This window comes from Tursiops truncatus, chromosome 15 (genome assembly GCF_011762595.2).
Source record: "Tursiops truncatus isolate mTurTru1 chromosome 15, mTurTru1.mat.Y, whole genome shotgun sequence".
Lineage (NCBI taxonomy): Eukaryota > Metazoa > Chordata > Mammalia > Artiodactyla > Delphinidae > Tursiops > Tursiops truncatus.
This window is the reverse complement of record NC_047048.1, coordinates 65,155,118-65,178,091: the sequence shown is the minus strand read 5'-3', so window position 1 is coordinate 65,178,091 and position 22,974 is coordinate 65,155,118. Positions and strand designations below refer to the sequence as shown.

Here is a 22,974-nt window from a genome sequence, read left to right as displayed (position 1 = left end):
TTAAGGGCTGGGTGTGGTGCCCTGAGAAGTGTCAGGCTTGGCTTGATGAAAATCACATCTATGGTGTATGCATACTCATCCTGAATCCTTCTGTTCTGGAAGCATAACTAACACCCATTTTACAGATGAGAACTCTGAGGCTCAGAAAGGTCAAGTTACTTGCCCAGGTCACACAGTAAGTTAGGGACGCAGCAGGATTGAAACCCTGACCCCAGAGTTGAGGCTTTTCATTGATGTGATCTGAGAGCAGGGACATTTACTTGTTCACCACAAGTGCCTGCCGGCCTCAGTTTATTCCTCTGTGAAATGGATGGTCGATGAACTGCCAACTTGGGTATTTCCCATCTCTTTTTCCTTCTTTCACTTTCAAGGTGTCCGAATTTCTTTCTCCTTCTTCTCCATTTGTCTAGGTAGCCTGACACTAGGTCACGAGGCCCCAAGTTCAGGGTTGGGGCCACGGGGGAGGCAGGCAGCTGACCTTCTTACCCCAGCAACTAATCTCTGTTCTCCAGTCTCTGCCAACTTATCTCAAATCATAGCCAACCTGCCCTGGTAACGTCCACAGCCCCCGGGGCTGCCACAGAAGGCACTGTATCTCTGGGTGCACTCGGCCTCCCTGTCTGAGCTACCGAGACCCTCCTGTGGGCTGGGGAAGCTGAGAAACAATACCAGGAAGCGGAGCTTTCTGCCTTGAGGCCTGGCTTTGGTCAGCCCCCGACCCTGGGCCTGGCCTGGGCACCCTGCCCTAGTGTTGGAACATTCTAGCTTATGATCAGCCTGTCCTACCTCTTCAGGGAAACTGAGGCCCAGAGAGGGGAGAGAGCTGGCGAAGGTCATTCAGCAAATGGGGTGTGTGACCTGACCCCACCCATGCCCAGATGCCATGCATTTCACCCTGACAATTCGAGGCCAGACAGGCTCTGCTGTGGGGTACAGACCACAGCAGACAAGCACCACCCTTTTTAAGGAATAAAGCTCTGCTTCCCCCCAAGGCGGGCCAGGGTTGGGAAGGTGGGTCGGGTGAGAGTGAGGTCATCCTGAAGCAGTGAAAAGAAGCCTTCTGCAGCTAATAGGAGGCTTGACTCTGGAAGGTTCCCCTCATCCACCCCACCCAGGCCCTCACTGCCGTGGTCGGGGTAGTGGCCAGGACCCCTCAGGTCTCCAGGGCCATTTACCCAGGGGGGTCTCTGCGGCGCCTCTAGCCCCACAAAGAGTACCGCGTGGAACCGCAGCCAAGGAGTTTTCTAAGCCAGTTTATGTGAGCAGCAGTGGGGCCGGGGGCAGCCCGTCCGCATCCCATCCACCAGGACCCCTCAGAAGAAAAGGGTGTGTAAGTGCGTGTATGTACACGGTTTCCGCGGGACAGAGAGAAAGGGAAATGTGTTTCCTGGCCTGTCCCTGAGGGTGATGTATCAATAGTGATGGTGGCTATGGTACCTGGCCCAGGCCGTTACCATGGAGACCAGATCATTGATCATCCAAACAGAGTCTTTTCTGAGAATGAAAAGGGTGCCATTAAGAATTATGCTGGATAAACAAATGGGACCTAATGAAGCTTCCAGGCTTTTGCACAGCAAAGGAAACCATAAACAAGACCAAAAGACAACCCTCAGAATGGGAGAAAATATTTGCAAACGAAGCAACTGACAAAGGATTTATCTCCAAAATTTACAAGCAGCTCATGCAGCTCAATAACAAAAAAACAAACAACCCAATCCAAAAATGGGCAGGAGACCTAAATAGACATTTCTCCAAAGAAGATATACAGATTGTCAACAAACACATGAAAGAATGCTCAACATCACTAATCATTAGAGAAATGCAAATCAAAACTACAGTGAGGTATCACCTCACACTGGTCAGAATGGCCATCATCAAAATATCTACAAACAATAAATTCTGGAGAGGGTGTGGAGAAAAGGGAACCCTCTTGCACTGTTGGTGGGAATGTAAATTGATACAGCCATTATGGAGAACAGTATGGAGGTTCCTTAAAAAACTACAAATAGAACTACCATATGACCCAGTAATCCCACTACTGGGCATATACCCTGAGAAAACCATAATTCAAAAAGAGTCATGTACCAAAATGTTCATTGCAGCTCTATTTACAATAGCCCGGAGATGGAAACAACCTAAGTGTCCATCATCGGATGAATGGATAAAGAAGATGTGGCACATATATACAATGGAATATTACTCAGCCATAAAAAGAAATGAAATTGAGCTATTTGTAATGAGGTGAATAGACCTAGAGTCTGTCATACAGAGTGAAGTAAGTCAGAAAGGGAAGGACAAATACCGTATGCTAACACATATATATGGAATTTAAGAAAAAAATATGTCATGAAGAACCTAGGGGTAAGACAGGAATAAAGACACAGACCTACTAGAGAATGGACTTGAGGATATGGGGAGAGGGAAGGGTAAGCTGTGACAAAGCGAGAGAGAGTCATGGACATATATACACTACCAAAGGTAAGGTAGATAGCTAGTGGGAAGCAGCCGCATAGCACAGGGAGATCAGCTTGGTGCTTTGTGACCTCCTGGAGGGGTAGGATAGGGAGGGTGGGAGGGAGGGAGATGCAAGAGGGAAGAGACATAGGAACATATGTATATGTATAACTGATTCACTTTGTTATAAAGCAGAAACTAACACACCATTGTAAAGCAATTATACTCCAATAAAGATGTTTAAAAAAAAAAAAGAATTATGCTGGGACCACAGGCATAAAATGAAACTATCCTGGGAAAACTGGGATGTATAGTCACCCCAACTTTACCCCTTTCGGTCTCAGTTTCTGTATCTGTGAAGTGATTCAATTGAGCTAGACAATTACCGCATTCCACTCCAGTCTCAAAATCTGTTATTTGGCCTGAGAATTCTGATTTGTAATATGGTCTCTTTGGATGACGCTGGGGGTAGTTCATATTTACTGCATAATTACTATGTGCTAGTCACTACTTTAAACTCTCACTGATTCTTCTAAACAGCGTTAGAAGGTGGTAGTGACAATAATTAATAATAACTATCATGTATTGAGCACTTACTATGTGCCAGGCACCTTGCAATGTGCTTAACAAGCATCACCTTCTTTGAGCCTCACAATGACCTTATGAGGAGGTATTGCAATTGACCCCATTTTACAGGTAAGGAAACTGAGGCACAGAGAAGCTAAATAGCTTGTCCAAGGCCACAGAGCCAGTTTCAGACCTGGAGTCGAACCTTTCCAGGCGTGTAGTCTAAGCCTGTTTTCTTCTTTGATGAGAAAATCGCAGATCAGAGAGGCCTGGTGACTTAGCCCAGGTCACACAGCACTCAGGGTCTAAGTGGTGGAACCAGACCTAGGCTGGCTCTCGGGCCCCAGTGCTGCCCCACTTCTCCCCTAAATACTGGCTCTGGAAGACAGGGAGCATTTAAAGGCTTACAGCTGGCTCCTGGCACTCAGACAGGGCCCCAGAGGCCTGTGTCATGCCAGTTAGTTCATAGTTATATTTGGGCCTGGGAGTGGGTGGGGCTGGCAGGTAGCCCCTCAGTGAGCAGGGCCCCATATTGTCAGTAGTGAGGGGGGGCAGAGCTGCAGGGAGGGAGATGCAAGAATAAACAGAAAGCCTCCCGAGCAGCCGCCCAACCAGGCAGAGAAGGTTTTGTTTCTTCTCTCTGCCGCCCAAGTCCAGAAAGAGTGACCAGCACCCCTCACCCTCCCCATGACTCAGACCCGCCTACATGGGCTAGGCCCTGCCCTCCAACTGAAAAAGAACTAGTTCAAGACAGGCTGTCACCACACTGAGCCCTGAAACCCCCCCACTAGGGAGCCTCCCTTTTGGGAATGAGAGGCACCTTGGGGGCAGCCCAGGGCCTAGAGATGTGGGCTCAGATGTTAGCTTTGCTGCAGACCCCTGGGATGTTCTTGGGAGAGCCCTTCCCTCTGAGCCTCAGTTTTCCCTCCTGTACAAGGGGTCTTGGGAGAAGCAGGAAGTGCCAAGGTGCTTTGTAAAGTGTAAAAGGCTGTAGGGAGGCGAGGGGTAGTTCTGGCTCTTCGTGGCTGCCTATGGAGGTACAGAGGCAAAGCTGGAGGGGCCCTTGGGAGACAGACACCTAGGCCTGCATTGGCCAGCACCCTCTGCTAGCCAAGAGCAGGCAGGCTTTCAGACAGGCCCCACTGGGGACATCAGAGGACCAAGGTCCCATTCTACTCAGAGTCTCGGCTTCTTTTTCTGAAAGTTAAAGGATTTAGGCAGGAGAGGAGGACCTTCGGAGAGTATCTTGCCTAATTCCTGTCCATGTGACAGATGGGCAAACTGAGCCCAGAGAAGAGAATGGTCTTCCCCAAAGTCACGCCAGTCCAGAGCAGTGTGACTGTGACCCTGTCCCAGGCCACACTGTCCCCTCTCCCAGGAGGAACCTCCTAGGAGACTGAGGGCGTGCTGTGCGCCTGCACGTTTTCACGTATTCCCCCAAAACCATCCTGCACATTTTGGGGTCTGATCCCCACTTTACAGATGAAGAAGCTGAGGCTCAGAGAGATGAAACCTGTCCCCAAAGTTCCCTCAATGGTTAGTGACAGAACTAGGCCTCAAACCCAGGCCCAGGGGACCCCAGACATGTGCTCTGCTCCTGCCAGCCCTGGCGCTCACCCCCCCTCACCACCCCTGGCTCACGGCCCCTGCTTTCTCCCTCTGCAGGCCCAGCCCCCAGCGAGGATGCCGGGACCAAGGCCCGCTTCGGGCTGTCCGATGCTGTGGAGGAGGGTGCCTGGGCGGCCACAGTGGTGGACCAGCAGGACAGTGCCCTCTCGCTGCAGCTCCGCACCCCAGCCAGCTCCCCCATTGGCCTGTACCGCCTCAGCCTGGAGGCCTCCACTGGCTACCAGGGCTCCAGCTTCGTGCTGGGTCACTTCACCCTGCTCTTCAATGCCTGGTGCCCAGGTGAGCTGCGCTTCATCCGCGGGGCAGGGTGTGGAGATGGGCAGGGCTGCACCCACCCATGGGAACCACTGAGGGTGGGGGGATGGGGCGGAAGAGACGTGCAGTTGAACTGAGTGAAGCCTGCTCTATACAGTTCTGTGCTCCAGCCTCCCAAAGACCTCGTGATGTCGGAACTCATTATTATTCCCATTTACAGAGGAGGAGACAGACTTGCGGAAGCAAAATGACTTGCCCCAGCCTACGTAGCTACGAAGGGATCTCACCCCGTGTCTGAGGCCCTGGCACTGTGAGCTGGGCCTGGAGGTGGCCCGGGTTCAGGAGCCCCGTTCAGGAAAGGGCTGCCCAATGGATGCCCAGGGCCGCGGCTTTACGCCTGGTTCTGTTCCGTGGGGCTCTGTTTTAAATCCCACCAGACTGGCTTGGGGAAGGGAAACAGGGAGGTGGAGGGGCGGGGTACCCAGGAGAGGTGGGCAGGAGCAGTTTGGTCACCTAAGTGCCTCCTTATGCACTCTTTCAGTGATGGCTCTCAACAATCCCCAGGGGGAGAGGTTAGCATCCTCGTTTTACAGACGGTAAACTGAGGCTCAGAGATAAGTGGTTTTAGGCAGGTCCTTCAAGAAGCAAGTGGGCGATGCTGGACAAAACTAGAGAGTCCGGGAGAGGGCTGAGTCTATCTCGAGCAGATGGGAGGAGACAGGGGCGCGCCACAGGCCTTCCTCAGTTTCCGCATGTGACTTACAAGACAGTGGGCTCTCTTTCCTTCCTGCTGCTAGGGAGCCCAGCAGAGAGAGAGGCCTTGTGGGTGGGGCCAGCTGGGAATGGGCTGTCCCTCCTCAAAGCCTGGGGCCCAGGGCAGAAATTCTGGCCTCTCCAGCATCAAGACAACCAGCTTCTTACTAGGCCACTGCTTTCTTTCTTTCTTTCTTTTTTCTCCATTTTGGGGCATTTTATTTGAACAGAAAGATTTTTAAATTTTCTCTTTTACATACTTTCGCTTTTATTTCTAATTATAGCAGTAAGACATGAGAACACCCTCTCTATAAAAGCTTCAAGCACTACAGAGAGACAAGCCCCCCTTGACTCTCTTCCTTGGGAAACACCATTATTAGATGTCTTTGGGGGGGTTATCTCCTTAGATTCCAATGTATGTGCCTGGAGAAGTCACTGTATTTTTTCTTCCTTCCGGTTTTATTGAGATATAATTGACATACAGCACTGTATAAGCTTAAGGTGTACAGCATAATGACTGTACACGATGACTTATGTACATCGTGAAATGATTATCACAAGTTTAATGAACATCCATCATCTCATATAGATACAAAATTAAATAGAAAAAATTTTTTCCTTGTGTTGAGAACTTTTAGGATTTATTCTCTTAAGAACTTTCACATGTAACATACAGCAGTGTTAATTACATTCATCATGTTGTACAAGACCTCACTGCATTATGGGTTTCCCTGTCTTTCTTAAACATAAAAGAATCTTACCATATCCATCAGCCCACAACTTGGGTTGGTTTTTTTCTCCCTCTACTGTACATCTTGAGGCTCTTTCTGCATCAGTCTGCAGACATCTGCTCATCTTTCTTAAGAGCTGGGAGTGCCCTGGGTCTTGCCGGGTGGATGGTTCATTAGTCTGGCTCCCACCCACAGGCATGAGTTGATCCCCTGTGGCTTATCAGAGGGAGGAACACCCTTGATCACATGCCCTGTGGCCACACGGAATGGTTTCTCAGGACAGAAGTGGCCTTGCTGGACCCACTGTCCACTCATTTTGATTTCAGTCAATGTGAACTTACAGCTAGTTGGCAACCCTGCCCGCAGGGCAGGAACGTGGCAGTGCCCCTCCCCGACCCCAACACCGTGGGGTTTCAGAGTTCAGGGAACGGGGAGTGAGGGTCTGGGGTATGTCCCCTTCCTGTGTCCTGGCCTCCTCCCTGACATCAGCCAAGCAGCACAGTGACTAAAGGGACCCACATCCTAGGCCGGGAACCAGTGATGCGGAGGCAGGAAGTTGGGCTCAGTGGTGCTGGGCACACTAGGGGAGGAAACTGCTCTCCCTCTGGGGGGAGGGGGGATCTGCCCGTGACCTGGGGGCCTCCCATCCCTGAGCTCCAACGTGGTTGGGGTCGGGATCTAGCGGCCCCAAGGCCTCCACCTTTACCAGCTAGAGACCTGAGCGGGGACATCATAGTCCCAGCTTCCTGGGCTGCGGTGGGGACGGGGACAATTCAACATGTGCTGACACCTTCACTGGATGAGAAAGTACCGTGGGCTTTGCCTTCTTTAAATTCTTCCTCCCGTGCTGCCACTGATTACAGCCACATAGTTTATTTATCTGAAGGCTGATATTTATTGCACAATCTTCAGAGCCACAGGGCAGGACGCAGAAGACACCCAGCCACTTTCACGTTTGCTTCCTCCAAGCTGTAAAGTTGCTGGTCGCTGTAGGGAGCCCAGGGGTCTGAGGGGCCGGGCAGCTTCATCCCAGGCACTGGGCATGTTTCCCCAAGCTGATTTCAGTAGGCACGCTGCCTGGGCCCGCCATACTTTTAGGGACCCATGAAAATGTGTTAATTTCTTTTAAAATCAGAAGAAACAAAATGAATGTTCAGGCCAGAGAATGTGTTTTAACATATAATATTAATATGTTCATCATTATACCAATGCAGTCATAAAATATATTTTTGTTTTTTTATTTTTTTGTGGAGGAAGGAGCCCACGGAGGCAAAAATGCCCAGAGCCGACCAAAGTCATACCATGGCTCTGGAATTCCCCTTCCCAGCCTCAATTTCTTCACTTGTGAAGTGAGGATTAGAAAGGCCAGGCTAACCTTTGCCTTCCAGTCATCTGGCCCCACCGCCCCAGGCCCTTTTCTGTCGTCACTAGCCACAGGGAACTAAGTGCCCTGCGTCTTCCAGCAGGTGCACCTCTGCTCTCTCTGGTCCTCTGCTTAGAATGTCATCCAGGCAACCTTCAGATGCCAGCGGACCCCCCAAGCTGGACAAGGACCCTCCTCCCCTGAGCTGCAGTGACACTTTCTCGGCTTTCTCTCCACCTGAATGATGCTCCTTCCTCTCACTGGCTCAGGGCTTTAGCTTGCAAAGCACCTTTCAGATCTGGGATCACATTTTACTCTTAGGGAACACAGTCAGGTGGCAGGAGAAGAAGTGACCTGCCCAGGGTCACACAGCAAAGGAGACTCAGAGCTAGGGGGTTCCTGACTCGTGGCCCAGCGAGTGTGCCTGTCCCTTGTTTTGGCATCAGTTTTCCCATCTGTAATATATTCTTGAGCCTCAGTTTTGCCATCTGTAAAATGGGGCTTCCAAGGATCCCTTCCACATGGGGCTTTTGTAGAGATTAAACAAGTTAATATATGTCATACATTTATCATGGGTCCTGGCACATGCCAAGTGTCGGATAAAAGACAGACATTGTTGTCACTGATAATACCTTATCTCACTGATATGGGATTATTAATTAATGACTAGTTTTTCTGATTAAAAGAGAGAAAGGCCTCTGAGAAACTGACCTGGCCCTGGGGAGTTGGCACCCCAGCTGCCATGTCTGTGGGGAACCTGGGCCTTGCCAGACCTCGAGTTGAGGCCCTTTCCTTTTCACCCATAGCGGACGCTGTGTACCTGGACTCAGAAGAGGAGCGGCGGGAGTACGTCCTCACCCAACAGGGCTTCATCTACCAGGGCTCAGCCAAGTTCATCAATAGAATACCTTGGAATTTTGGGCAGGTAAGGCCACACCCTGCCCCTCCCAGCCATCTTAGGCCCACCGTGTACTAGGTCCTGGGTCTGAGACAGTCAAAATCAAAGTCAGAAGTGTGAGCAGGTCTGAGTCACCCACACCATGCTGTCAAAGATTCAAGGGCCCTGAAATGGCTAGAGGCTTAGAGAGGGCCCAGGCCAAGCCTGAGGTCACACAGCAAAGGGTGGCCCTTTCCACTGTGGGAGCAGCAGCTCTGGATTCAAGGTGGAAAAGAATAGGAGGGCCTTTGAGAGTTGTGGAGCTGGCAGGTGCTCCATGAGGGAGAAGGGGAACATTCAAGGCCATATATCAAAATAATGGGCAGCACTGGAGGAAGCTTACGATATGCTAGGCATGTGCTGAGAGGGGCTTTAAACCATTATCTAGATCAGTGGTTCACAAACTCGAATATATGTCAGAATCACCTAAAAAAATGGGTTAAAACACAAGTTCCTGGGTCCCAGCCTTAGTTTCTGATACAGTAGGCCTGGGTGTGGGCTGAGATTTGCATTTTTAACAAGTTCTCAGGTGATGCTGATGCTATTGATCCAGTGATACTTTGAGAATCACTGTTGTATCAGCTAGCTACTGCTGACTAACAAATAAGTCCAAAACTTGGAGGCTTGAAAAAACAATCATTCATTATTTCTCATAAATCTATGGGCCAACCAGGACATGGTTGTCTAGGCTGAGCTGGTTGGCTCATCACTGTACCATGTGATTCCTCCTCTTTCAGCAGGCCAGCCCGGGCTGGTTCTCCAAATCAATACTCTTATTTCCTCTACTATCCAGCATCCCATAAAAATTATTGAGATATTGCTGAGAAAACTCATGAAGCAAGAACCATCACACCCCTCGCCCTTCAACCTCCTGGTGTATTAGTGGGTGTTGGCCTCCTGGGGTAGGGTTCACCTTGAGATTTCTCTTAGCAGCCCCTGGATCAGGCTCCATGTTCAGGACTAGAGAGTCCTGCCCTGGGATCATAGGATGATCCCTGAGATCTGGGGCTCTGGCCTCAGTTTCCTCTTCTGAATATTGGGGATAATAATCGTAAAACTGTCTGCCTCCAAATAACTGCAGAAACCCTGTAGCCCTCTGTGGGATGTAAATGAAATGGTCATATGACTGTGATGCATAAAATACATCAAAAAATGAATTGGCTCTTATTTCCCAGGGCTCTGTATTCTCCCCTGAGAGACAGAACAAAGCTAACTCCTCCCTTTCATTTTCTGAGTTGCTGGTCTGTGTCCAGGTTGTGCGGGGCCGTGGGACATGGCCTTGCAAACTTCCGGAAGTCATCACTAGCCAGGATGATAAGACCTAAAGGAAGGAAGGGAATCAGGCAGTTCCTGAAGTAGGCAGAATTTGAGCTGAGCTTTGGAAGAGGTGGGTGCCTGGTATTCCAAGCCAAAGGAACAGCATGAGCCGAAGCTCAGAGGTGGGAAAGTTTATGTACCTAAGAAGTATGTTACAGTTTGGGGAGCACTTATATGAGAAGGGGCCCCAGGAGATGACGTGGGAGAAGTCAGCAGTGTTCAGGTTGTGAACAGCCCTGAATGTCAGGCAGATGGCAATAGGGAGCCACAAAATGAATGGTTCAAGCCAGGGAGGGCTATTCTGTGTCATGGAGGGAGACCTGCGATAAGGCCTGGTTTGGGACAAGACCACAGAGACGGGGAGCAGGGGGCAGACAGGAGAGCTCTTGAACGTGACGGATGGGTCGTCCAATGAAAGGTGACAAGGAGAGATTTTGAAAAACATAACATCTGAGTTGCAAGGATGAGAAGGTGTGCGTCACACAGAGAGAGGCAGGAAGAGCATTCCAAGCAAAGGAAATAGCAAGTACAAAGGTCCTGAGGCAGTGAGCCTGGAGCAGAATGAGTATGGGTGAGAGCGGTGAGAGATGAGGTCAAAGATGGGGTGGGACACAGATCGTTTTTTTTTGAAGTTTATTTATTTTTTATACAGCAGGTTCTTATTAGTTATCGATTTTATACACATTAGTGTATATATGTCAATCCCAATCTCCCAAGTCATCCCACCACCACCTCCCTTCCTCCGCGTCCATACGTTTGTTCTCTATGGGACACAGATCTTAATGGGCCTTGCAGGCCACAGGGAAAAGTCTAGATTTTACTCTGGGTGCAGTGGAAACAGGAGTGATGAGATTAGATTTACTTCTTTACAGTCTATACTTTGGTTCCAATCCGAACGGTGTGTGGCGATAGGATGGGGAAGGAGGGGAGGCTCATCAGCTCTGCAGGGTGAGTCAGGCTTGAGGGAAGTGAAGACGTGGTGGTGGGGGAGTGCAGTGGCTGGGCCTGAGGTGAGTCGGAGGGGAGGGAAGCTCCAGGGACGCTGGACTTTTCACTCTGGGCTCTACTCCAAGTTCCCAGGACCCCCCCCAGCCTGGATGCAGTCACACCCCCTCCCCCTTTCTCACACACTCAGTCATTGTCCCACCTCACCCCCCCCTTTCCTGGGCCAGGAAAAGCTGGCATTACAGAGATGTGACAGACCCAGCCCGAGCCTCCGATCTGCTGTGTGAGACAGCAGAGGGGTCCCACAACTACTGGACTTCAAGGCAGGCTTCCCAGAGGAGGTGACTTCTCAGCTCCCTCATCCTCCCCTTGTTTCCTCTGACACAGTTTGAAGACGGGATTCTGGACATCTGCCTGATGCTCTTGGACGTCAACCCCAAGTTCCTGAGGAACGCTGGCCGCGACTGCTCCCGCCGCAGCAGTCCAGTCTACGTGGGCCGGGTGGTGAGCGCCATGGTGAGTGAGTAGCAGGCCCGCCCCAGGGGCCCTCCCTTACTGTGATGATGGAGGCCAGGCCCCGCGCTGGGCACGGTGGGGGAACCCAGGAGATGGGTGAGTTCCAGCTAGGAGACCTTGTATTTGGAGAGACAAGGTACAAATGCGGGTAATGCCATGTGGTCCCTCAAAGCAATCCATTCATTCATTCATTCACTCACCCATCCAGCAAGCATTCGTCAAGTGCCACCCACATCCTAGGCACCGGGGAAAAGCAGGTGTAAGACATGAATGGTCTCTAACTTCATAGAGCTTCCGTTCTAGGGTGTGTGTGGGAGGAGACAGGCGGAACCACAGTATCACATGAGTGCACAGTCATAAATTACGATGCACTCGCCAAAGGGGCCAGATGTGTGACAGTGTCTGACACAGGGCCTAACCCCAGCAAGGGGCTGGGGGACCTCCCTGAGTGATGAGTCCCGAGTTGACGTAGTAACTGGGAGGATAAGAGCATCCCAGGCAGAGGGGACAGCTTGTGCAAAGGCTCCCTGAGGAGGGGCGGCTGTGGCAGGTTTGAGGAGCAAAAGGGGGGCTGGTTTGGCTGGAGCAGAGCACAAGCAGGAGGGTCGGATGCAGGTGGGCTGCAGAGGGGGCAGGGCCAGACGGTGCAGGCCTCAGGGCCACGGTCAGGAGGCTGCATTTTATTCTCGAGGTTCTGGGAGTCTGGGGGCAAATGACACAATCTGGGCAGGGGCCAGAGGGGGTCTTTGTAAAACTCAGGTCACGCCGTGTCACTCCCCTTCCACTCCACGGACAAATTCACATCTCCAGCATCACCCTCACGACCTTGACCCCTCTCTACCTCCTCCCTCCCGCTTCTCTCTCCAGCACCAACCATCTCTAACCTCCCAGTCTGTCACACCTTGGGATCTTTGCACCTGCTGTTCCTTCAACCTGGAACGCCCTTCCCTGCCTTTCACCATGTGCTGAACTCATGCCCACCCTAGTGCAGCTGTCACCCTTCCCCCAGGCTTGGTCCCTCTGATGCTCTCGCTGGTTGCAGGTCAACTGCAATGATGACCAGGGCGTGCTGCTGGGACGCTGGGACAACAACTACAGGGATGGCATCAGCCCCATGTTCTGGATCGGCAGCGTGGACATCCTGCGTCGCTGGAAGAATGACAGCTGCCAGCGCGTCAAGTATGGCCAGTGCTGGGTCTTTGCTGCTGTGGCCTGCACTGGTGAGCGGCACACGGGATGTGAGAGGGCCTGGAACTGCCCTTGGTTTCTGTGAGCCCGGGTCCCTGCAGCCTTCTCCCAGGCCTGATGTGTAACGGAGCCAGGGAGATTTGGTCAAATAAGGGGGCGTCTGACCCCCGTGGTCACGGGGTTTCTGCAGGGAGCCGAATGGTGGATCGGCCCAGGGACTCGAGATGGACTGCCCGGGTTGAATTCCAGCTCTGCCTCTGACCCCTGGGAGGACTTGGGCAAGAGAACTGGTGTCTCCAAGCCTGTTTCCTCATGTGTAAAATGGAGACAGCAGTCACTGACCCAAGTCCCAGGGAGCTCTTAGGACCCGGGGAGATGTCACTTAGCACAGTCTCTGGTTCAAGTTAGGGGGGGTTTGGGGGTTTCCGGGGCAGCTGGGATTCCTCAGCTGGATCTTGGGCCATTTTCTCTGTGTCCATAAGTCGGCTGACCGTGATCGGATGGACGTTTGCAGTGATGGGCACCGTGACACACTTTTCTGTTCGGCCAGGCTGCCCATACCCATTACCCTCTGAATCATTACAAGCTGCTATTATTAGCTCCTCTTAGAGGAGGAAACGGAGGCTCAGAGAAGAGAAGTGGCTTGGCCAAGGTTGCACAGCTGGTGAGCAGCACAGCCAGGCTTGGAACGAGGTGGGCCCGCCCCTCTAAGGCCAGCCTCCTGGCCTTAGACTGTGATGATGAGGCCTCCCGGGACACCATCCCTGGGACAGGAGTGGAGCCTTGCTCCCTGGGCAGCGGCGACAGGTCTCCCCAAGCCTCAGGTCTGTACTCTGAAACCTGTCACATGGTGGGGCAAGGCCTGGGGTTGGGACATCAGCCCTCGCCACGGGCAGCAGAGCATCCAGACTCTACCCAAGTTAAAGGGCACAGGAACCAGGCAAGAGGTGAAGGGTCACAGCTGCTCCTTCCTTCCTCCTCCCAGTGCCCTCCTGTCTCCCGGCCAGAATCCAGGGCCATCGGGGAAGCTCTTGCTCTGGTTGATGGTGGGCACAGGGCAAAGGTCACATCCCTGTCCCTCCCCCGTCTCAGAGACTCAACCTCAATCAAAACTAAAAGTAAACCAAAGGTCCTACAGATTATATTTAGTAGGCCTTTCTGTTGCCTTTCTTTTTTTAGATGTTACTTTCTTTACCTTACCCTGAGAATATGTTACTTTTACATTTTACATAAAAAGTAACATAAAAAAATGAAGGAGGAAAAACACCCATAATTCCCTCTGTCAGAAGCACCTAGCCATCACCATTTGGGCAGGATTGGTGCCCAGGGTCTTCGTCCCTCCTCTGTGGTCTATAGTTGCCACTTGATATCCTGCCTCTTTGTCACCTATCATTCCAACACCAGTCCCTTTCCCAGTTACTCTGGGCTCTCTGTAAACTGTGCTGAGGCCCAAATGCAGGCCCTCCTCGTCCACGATGGAGTCCCAGTGCACCTGAAGCCCGGGCTAGAGAGGAGGAAACAAGGCCCAGAGAGGCAAAGGGACTGGCCTCAGGCCACACAGCCTGAAGCAGCTGGGGCTGGAACGGAAGGGCTCTTGACCTTTGTTCCCTCTTCTGCTTGCCCCGCTGTTCACTCCTCACTCTGAATCTCTGTCATTCCTTTCCTTCCTCCTTTTCTTTCTACTTCACCCTCTCCTTCATCCCATTTGACAAATTAGCCTGTGCCAGGCCTGTGCTGGGCTCTGGGGATATAAAATAAGACAGCTCGCTCACTGCCCTCAGAGGACAAATTAAAGAATCCCTCACACACCTGTATATTGAGAATGATGATGACTCGCCAGTTTTGCTATGAATGCAAATGATGGGGTAATCTACACCCGGCCGGGTGGCCTTCCTGGCCCAGGGTACAGCATATGCCAATGTCCTGGGGCTGTTGGCAGCATGGAGTGCTGGAGGAGCAGCGAGGCCAGTGTGGCTGGAGCAAAGTGTGCAGGAGGTGGTCAGGGGCCAGACCCTCCAGGGTAAGGGCCACGGTGGAGGTCTGGCCTTGACCTCGAGGGCTGTGGGGAGCCATTGAGGGTTTAGCAGAGGACCGTTAATGTCAGATTTGCATTTAGAGTCTTTTGTTATCTGTGATGTGAAAGGGAAAGAGTGGACATGGGCCAACCAGCGAGGTGGGTGCCATTGTCCGGGTGGGTGCACCCTTACCAGTGTGCAGTGCTCCCTGGGGTACAGATGGGCACGTGGAGGCCCAAGCAGAGCAGATGTGTCTAGGGCCTCAGCTCATCCCCTAAGCTCTCTCCACTGTGTCCCCCGACCCAGTGCTGCGGTGCCTCGGCGTCCCCACCCGCGTCGTGACCAACTATAACTCGGCCCACGACCAGAACAGCAACCTGCTCATCGAGTACTTCCGCAACGAGTTTGGGGAGATCCAGAGTGACAAGAGCGAGATGATCTGGTGAGGGGGGCGCTCAGTGGGAAGGATCCCCTGGAGAGGAAACTTGGGGCGATTTCTCAGAGGAGGTCACATTTGAACTGGGTTTAAAAGTTGAACAGTATTTGGACAAAAGGAAGCGGGCCTTGGAGAGGCTCCAGGAGCAGGACAGCAGGAGCAAAGGCCAAGAGGAAGGAAAGTCAATGCAGGGAGCATGAAAGGGCGTCCTGGAGAACACACCGTCCGGGGTTTGCACTGCCAGGCTGGGGGTCTGGTCTTGATTCCAGAGGCTTCAGACTGGAGAGGGGTGTGCTGATGACCGGGGGGACAGATCGGAAGCAGGGGGCGGGGCTGTGGTCCAGGTGGGTGGTGGTGGGGTCTGAATCCAGGCAGAGCCTGTGAGCTGAAAAAGAAGGAAGAGTCGGGGCTTCCCTGGTGGCGCAGTGGTTGGGAGTCCGCCTGCCGATGCAGGGGACACGGGTTCGTGCCCCGGTCCAGGAAGATCCCACATGCCGCAGAGTGGCTGGGCCCGTGAGCCATGGCCGCTGAGCCTGCGCGTCCAGAGCCTGTGCTCCGCAACAGGGAGAGGCCACAGCAGTAAGAGGACCGCGTACCGCAAAAAAAAACAACAACAAAAAAAAAAAAAAGAAGGAAGAGTCGAGAAATTAGGAGGTCTGGTCAGCTGGGCATGCAGAGCCACTGAGAGGGGAAAGGAGTTGGGGAGAGGGGTTGAGGACTCCCAGTGTAGTTGGGAGCACCCGACTGGGGCCCCCAGAGGAAGAGCAAAGTGTGGTGGGGGACGTTCTGGGGTCAGCTTAGGACAAGGCGAGTGTGGACAGCCCGCAGGAGGTGACCGTGAACGTTTGTGTGAGAGTCCTGGTCCACGTTCTGCTTTGTTTCCCCAACAGGAACTTCCACTGCTGGGTGGAGTCGTGGATGACCAGGCCTGACTTGCAGCCGGGATACGACGGGTGGCAGGCCCTGGACCCCACGCCCCAGGAGAAGAGCGAAGGTGGGTTGGCAGCTGTGGCCCCATTACCGAGATGAAGAAACAGAGGCTGGAGGGGACCCACCCAGCAGAGGGGCTCCTCAGCTGGAGAGGGGCAGAGCTGGGATGCTAACCCAGGTCTGGCTGACTCCAAAGAACATTGAGTGTTGGGGGACCTCATTGATATTTTATAAAACACCTCTTTTATAATTTGAAAAGTAATTCATGCACATTGTGGAAAACAGAAAATACGGAGAAGCACAGAGAAAAAAAGTCAAATAGCATCTTTGTCCTCTTCCCCCCAAGAAATTTCATTAACATTCACACACAGCTTCCAATAATTTCAAATGAATCCTTCCTCAGAATAATATTTTAAATACACACAATATAACACCTAGGGTTCAATTAGATTGCAATATAGTTATCAAAAATTTTTAAATAAATTTGTGATATAGTAATATATGCTCTATATAACAAGATTTATTAGTAGAATCAATAAGTTCCAGAATTTTGTGGTAGAGATGAATGCAATCTATATTTCCGGTTATCTGTAACAACTATAAAGAGAGATAAAAATATCTGTGGTTCTTATGAGTGACAAGTCATAAGTGCACCTAAGACTGTGGTTTTGGTCTTTCACAGTCGAAGGAAGTGAAAATAATGATGTAATTTTTTCCCATCCAAGTTTATGAACTCCTGAATTCTATTTGCTGCACCTTGGGGGTTCCATGGACCCCAGGTTAAGAACTCTTCCTGCACATGGTCTTTCATCCTGGCCCTGTCACTTCTCCATATATCATTAGCATTTCTCTATCAGACAGTTTTCTGTGATTTTAATTTTAATTTAATGTCACCACATTCCATCAAATGGACGCACTGTAATATAGCTACCAAGCCTCTAGTCCTCAACATTTAAATTTGTGACCAGTTTGAGGCAGTGGTAAACCACACCCAGATAAACATCTAGCTCTCTTGTTCATTTCATTCTTGTGTGTTCTTGTTCACACACTCCCTGAGTCAGTGTCAGACAGTGACTGCTACTCTCAGTCTCGGCAGGAAACCAGACAGACACACACCCTTGTAAAGTATTGCCTACAGTTGGCTTCCTCGTTTCCTTAAGTGCCTTGGGACACATTTCTGTTTATCAAACACATAGAAATAAGTGTTTGCCAATCCTCCTTAGGTAGGTACAAATATCCCCACATGAAGCCAGGACTCAGAGAAGTTAAGTGACTTCTCCAAGGTCACACAGCTAATAAGAGACTGAGCTTTGAACCCCAGAAGCTGGGTTCCAGGGTCCCCTGGAATTCTCTTTTTTTTTTTTTTTTTTTTTTTTGTCTTGTTGCATGCCTTGTAAGATCTCAGTTTCCCAACCAGGGGTTGAACCCCAGGGCCCCGGCAGTGAAAGCGCAGAGTCCTAACCACTAGACCACCAAGGAACTCCCTCCCCTGGAATTCTTAATTCTTACCTGATGCTGCCTTCTTAGAAATGGAATCCCTGAGTCAAAGGCTATATGGTCTCTAGGTTTTCGGCTACGTGTGGTTGAATTGTGGAAGATTCTGGAGGTACCACCCTCCCCTCAGCCCAGGCTCGTCTTACCCTTCTCCTGCTCCCAACCAGGGACATACTGCTGTGGCCCGGTTCCCGTTCGTGCCATCAAGGTGGGCGACCTGAGCCCCAAGTACGACGCCCCTTTCGTCTTTGCCGAGGTCAACGCCGACGTGGTGGACTGGATCCGGCAGGATGATGGGTCCATGCACAAGTCCATCAACCACTCCCTGGTCGTGGGGCAGAAGATCAGCACAAAGAGCGTGGGCAGAGACGAGCGGGAGGACATTACCCACACCTACAAGTACCCGGAGGGTAGGGGCCCTGGGCTCATCACTGCCTTGTGGATAAGCAGCTTGTTTACCAGCCCAGAGGGCATGTGTGTGTGTGCGCGCGCCCGCGTGCGTGCGTGTGTGGTGTGGTGTGTTTTCTGGCAGCTTGCAAACAACAATGATCTGTAGGTTACTCTCCATTTCAAGAAATTCCTTAGAATCAGATGCAAACTTGACAAACACCCTGGGGGCAGGGGGACAGTGGTAAAGGATCATTCATTTAGGAAAAGAATTCTATATTCCACAAAAAGATTTCATTGGGTTTTTAAGCCTCACTTTCTTTGTTGGTTTGACTCAGTAAAACTGAAAGGGATGGCTGGTATACAAGAGAGGCTTTCATCTTCACAGAAAAATCATGATGTCCATGTTGTTTAACAGAGCTTATTAGTGGTGGGAGCTCCAACAATAGATGGTCAATTCCATGCTTTTTTTTTTAATCTTTATTTTATTTATTTGGCTGCACTGGGTCTTAGCTGCGGCATGCGTGATCTTTAGTTGTGGCATGCGGGATCTTTAGTTGCAGCATGAGGGATCTAGTTCCCCGACCAGGGATCAAAGCCGGGCCCCTTGCATTGGGAGCACGGAGTCTTACCCACTGGACCACCAGGGAGGTCCCTCCATGCTTTCTTTTTTTTCCGGTACGCGGGCCTCTCACTGTTGTGGCCTCTCCCGTTGTGGGGCAGAGGCTCCGGACGCACAGGCTCAGTGGCCATGGCTCACGGGCCTAGCCGCTCCGCGGCATGTGGGATCTTCCTGGACCGGGGCACGAACCCGCGTCCCCTGCATCAGCAGGCGGACTCTCAACCACTGCGCCACCAGGGAAGCCCCCTCCATGCTTTTTTATTGCAACGTATTTGTGCTGAAGAGGCTTGGAAGTCCAGAGGGGCCAGGAAGAGAAGTTCCTGGAACTCTGTAGTATTAATTGTTTTAGCATTTCACACACAGGTGGGGAAGTGGGCATGAAGGTAGATTGGAAAGATTTAAAGAGAAATGGACCAAAAGAAACTTAATAAGATGGGCTCAATCAGACACAAAGATGAAGCTTCTTTCTGCTACTAATATTAAATCAATAGTGGGGAAAAGATGTGGTTTATTTTAAAAATTGAATTTGAGCACATCCAATGGCCAGTTCAATAGACAGATATTTTCTAAGCATCTACGGTGTGCCAAGCACACTAGGGTTCACAGAAGTGACTAAGAAACCACAGGCTTTATCTGACCCCCGTTGACTCTCCAGGGCTGACTTGGGATTGGGTATTAAGTGGCCGTGCTCCAGTGGGAAGGGCTAAAACAGAAGGAAAAGATGCTTTCCCCGGCCTCTGAAAGGTCTAGAGCTGATGATTTGATAGAAGAAATAAATATGTACCCAACAACACTGGGGACAAAAATAAAAGGCACATGGGGAGAAGTAAATGGAATATAAAGCAGGGGGCAGTCATTCCTGCTGGAAAGCTCAACAGGTAGAGAAGGAGGGAAAGGATTTCAGGTAGAAGTGGTCCCTGTGCAAAATGCTTAGAGGTGAGAAAGTTCTCATTGTATCAGTGCCTACTAGGCACCAAACACTGTTGTAGGCATTGGGTATGACTTCAGATTAAGTAAAACACAGTCTTAGTCCTCAAGAGGCTTGAGAGTGTAAGCATATGAACAGAAAAAAAAACCTGGTGGTCCAAAACACCGTGACAGGCAATAGGCAGCTATGAAACTCCAAAAGACATTGTGACTCTTTCATCCTGGGAAAGGAGGAGTCAGAGAAGGTGTCCTGGAAGAGGGGTCATTTGGGGATGGGTCTTGAGGGATGTATAGGAGCTCACTTGTGGAAAGTAAATAAAATACTCTTTCCTCCTCCTGGCACAGTAATGTAAAGAAGGGGCTCCCTCCGGGGGTGCTCTGAGTCACCAGAACTCTGAGAAGCCAGCTTGCCCTGCTCCCAGCCTCCTTCTCATTGATCCCCCTTCCAGCTGTGATGAAGCTCTCTTCCCTGTCCCCACAGGGTCCGCAGAGGAGAGGGAAGCCTTCACAAGGGCCAACCGCCAGAACAAACTGGCTGATAAAGAGGAGACAGGGGTGGCCATGAGGATCCGTGCGGGCCAGGGCATGAACAGGGGCAGCGACTTCGACGTCTTTGCCCACATCACCAACAACACTGCCGAGGACCACGCTGGCTGCCTCCTGCTCTGTGCCCGCACCGTCAGCTACAACGGGATCCTGGGACCCAAGTGTGGCACCAAGGACCTGCTCAACTTTTCCCTGGAGCCTTTCTCTGGTAAGGCCCTGTGTTCCTGGAGCAGCTGTTGACCACCCTGACGACATGCTAGGTCGTGCCCTGAGAGCTGAACGTGTGCCATCTACCTCACAGACACTCCCATTGCCCTCACTGTGGGTCAGGCCCTGTCCTCGGCACTTTATAAATAGCAACCCAGTTCCTTCTTATAACAAAAGTAGGAGGATTCTTTTATGGTCCCATTTTCCAGATGAGAAGACTGAGCACAGAGAGGTTAAGTAACTTTCCCAAGGCCACACAGGAAGTGACAGGACGGAGACTTGAACCTGTACTCGTAGCAACTATTCTATTTCATTCCATCTCATCTTCGCAGGACCCCTGACTGCTTTCCCAGACTCTCTGCTGCCCCTTCCAGCAAACTCCTTTCCTCCGTCTCCAGCAACTCACACTACAGCTGCCTCTCCCCAGAGCCCCTTTGAGAACCTCTCCTATTTCTCTGGAGGTTCTCAGGCTCAGAGAGAAGAGATTCAAGACCAGCACTACCCAGAGAACTTTCTGTGATATAAGGATGTCCTGTATCTGCGTTGTCCAGTATGGTGGCCACTAGCTCCATGTGGCTATTGTGCACTTGCAGTGTGGCTGGTGTAATTATGGGACTAAAGTTTTAATTTCACTTAAACAGCCGCATGTGGCCGGAAGCTGCCATACTGGACAGTGTGGCTCTAACAGTGATAGGAAAGGAAAAGCCCTGATCTTCTCCTCTTCCATGGCTCCAGTGCCTGGCCCGACCTCCCTGGGAGCAGATCCCCTTCCCCGTTTGGGGCTGAAATGATGTCAGTAGCTCACCCAGCCCTCAACCCTGGGCAGAGCCTCTGTCGCTCTGGCTTCTTGGTCGGATGCCTGCACAGTCATCGTCCCCTTGATCCCTTTTTTCACTGCTGGCTTTGTCACCACTACTGGTTATCTCCCTAAAATTAAGCTGGAGACGCTGAGAGGGGTTGCGGCAGCCGAGGTCACTTAGGGAGGCAGCATGGAGCCCAGTCTCCTATCCCCCCCAGCAGCCCATTCTCTGTTCCTGCACTTGGAGCTTGTGGGCATGGGGAGGGCAGGGGGGTCTTCGAGTTGGGAGAGGACCCGGGGTCAGCATGATCTGAGTAGAACATCAGTCAACCCTGGGGCCTCTATCTCAGGACCACCTCAGGCACCCTGGAGCCACACGCCGGGACAGAGCAGACCCTCTGTCAGGGTCCCTGAGCAGCGGCAAACTCTGGGGCAGAGCCACGTGGCACCAGGGCTGGGGCCCCAACACTTATGCTGCTAAAAGGCGTGTTCGGAGGCCAGACTTGGCTTTGAATCTGGCCTCTCCCACCTTCTATTATTAATATTAATTTTGGCCGCGCCATGTGGCGTGTGGGATCTCAGTTCTCTGACCAGGGATCCAACCTGTGCCCCCTGCATTGGGAGCTTGGAGTCTTAACCACTGGACCACCAGGGAAGAACCTCTCCTGCCTTCTAGATGTATAACCTTGGGGCTTGAATCACACCCATCCATCACATGGGGCATTAGCATGCCCCTCATGGGCTGCAAAGGAGATGTGTGTTCAGGAAAGATCTGGAAAGTGTATGATGGTGCCTGGACACGGCGGGGCTCTTCACTGTTCGCTGAGCAAGTGCCAACAGGTGTGGGGAGGCCGAAAAGCATCTTTCCTGAACCCTGCTGTGCCAGGCAATGGTCTCAGGGCCGGGCTCAGTGCTTCCTGAGTCACTGCCAGCCTTGCTGGTGTGCAGAGGACTCAGCTCTCATCTCCACATCCAGGCCCCGAGTCAGGGGCAGGGCTCCATCCCTACAGGTGTGTGGGGTGGTCGGGATACCGAGGTCCTAGTTCCTGCAATTCTGCCCACAGGATGTGGGCTCCTGGGTATTTCTCTTCTCCATTCCAGGCCCCGGGTTCCCCATTTGTACAAAGGCTGGCTCATCTTTGAAGAGCCCTTCCAGCCCCTTTGTGTGAATGCACACGTGTCAGTTCTTCCTCACGCTCAGAACCGCTTCAAAGGGAGGAAGTGCCTTTCCTGGAATGTGTATCATCAGGTGAACTCCAGCCTGAGCCAGGGATGCCAGAACAACTTCCACCCAGGCTGCTGTTGAGTTACCCTTTGCCTCCCAGATACCCTCAGGCCCTTCGCAGCATTCTTCTGCTTCAGCCACAGCTGCCAGGGTTTCTCCCTGGGGATGTGTTCACAGCGGAGGGGTCCCTCCTGCTACGGAGACCTCTGAGGGGCACAGCCTGTCGGGAGAGGGCAGAGAAGGGCAGTGGTACTGCGTGTTGCCCTCAGGTGGGGCTAGGCCAGGATGCTCTATTGAGGCTTCCAAGGCCAAAGTCAACCTGAAAGTGATTCTCCCACCCTGTGAGACCCTGAACTTTGGCTGAGTTGCGGTTATTCTTTGATGATAAGCTCTGGGGGATTTCCATGTGCTAGCGGACAGGAAGCCAGGCCTAGGACAGCTGAACTGAATCCAGCTGACCCCACCCCGCCTCCTTGCTCTCTTCCTTCCTGCCACCCACCCCTTCTCTCTCTCTGGATACCCTCACCCCTCCAGGTGGGTCATGAGGAATGCAGGCAGCGTGATCTCTGTGATGATCAAAGGAATCATCTAAGGAATGAATAGACACTAACCGCAAATGTTTCCCTCTTTCAGCCAGCATCTGGCCCGAAGCCAAGGCCCCTGGCCTGTGGACAGCAGTTCTCAAAGGTCCAGCCCCACCCTGGCCTAAGCCTCCTGGAAAAGTTAACAGC

The 22,974-nt window shown here is 51.8% G+C and overlaps 1 protein-coding gene across 1 annotated transcript in view; it reads left to right on the top strand.

Moving 5' to 3' along the window:
* The window catches only part of TGM2 (transglutaminase 2), a 33,362-nt gene that overhangs the window by 4,969 nt on the left and 5,419 nt on the right, over positions 1–22,974 (top strand). Inside the window, exons 3-10 of the mRNA XM_073792990.1 lie at positions 4,687–4,929; positions 8,559–8,677; positions 11,339–11,467; positions 12,510–12,687; positions 14,977–15,112; positions 15,997–16,100; positions 17,698–17,940; positions 19,948–20,220. Coding sequence (XP_073649091.1) covers positions 4,687–4,929; positions 8,559–8,677; positions 11,339–11,467; positions 12,510–12,687; positions 14,977–15,112; positions 15,997–16,100; positions 17,698–17,940; positions 19,948–20,220 — 1,425 coding nt within the window. The remainder of the gene's footprint in view (positions 1–4,686; positions 4,930–8,558; positions 8,678–11,338; positions 11,468–12,509; positions 12,688–14,976; positions 15,113–15,996; positions 16,101–17,697; positions 17,941–19,947; positions 20,221–22,974) is intronic.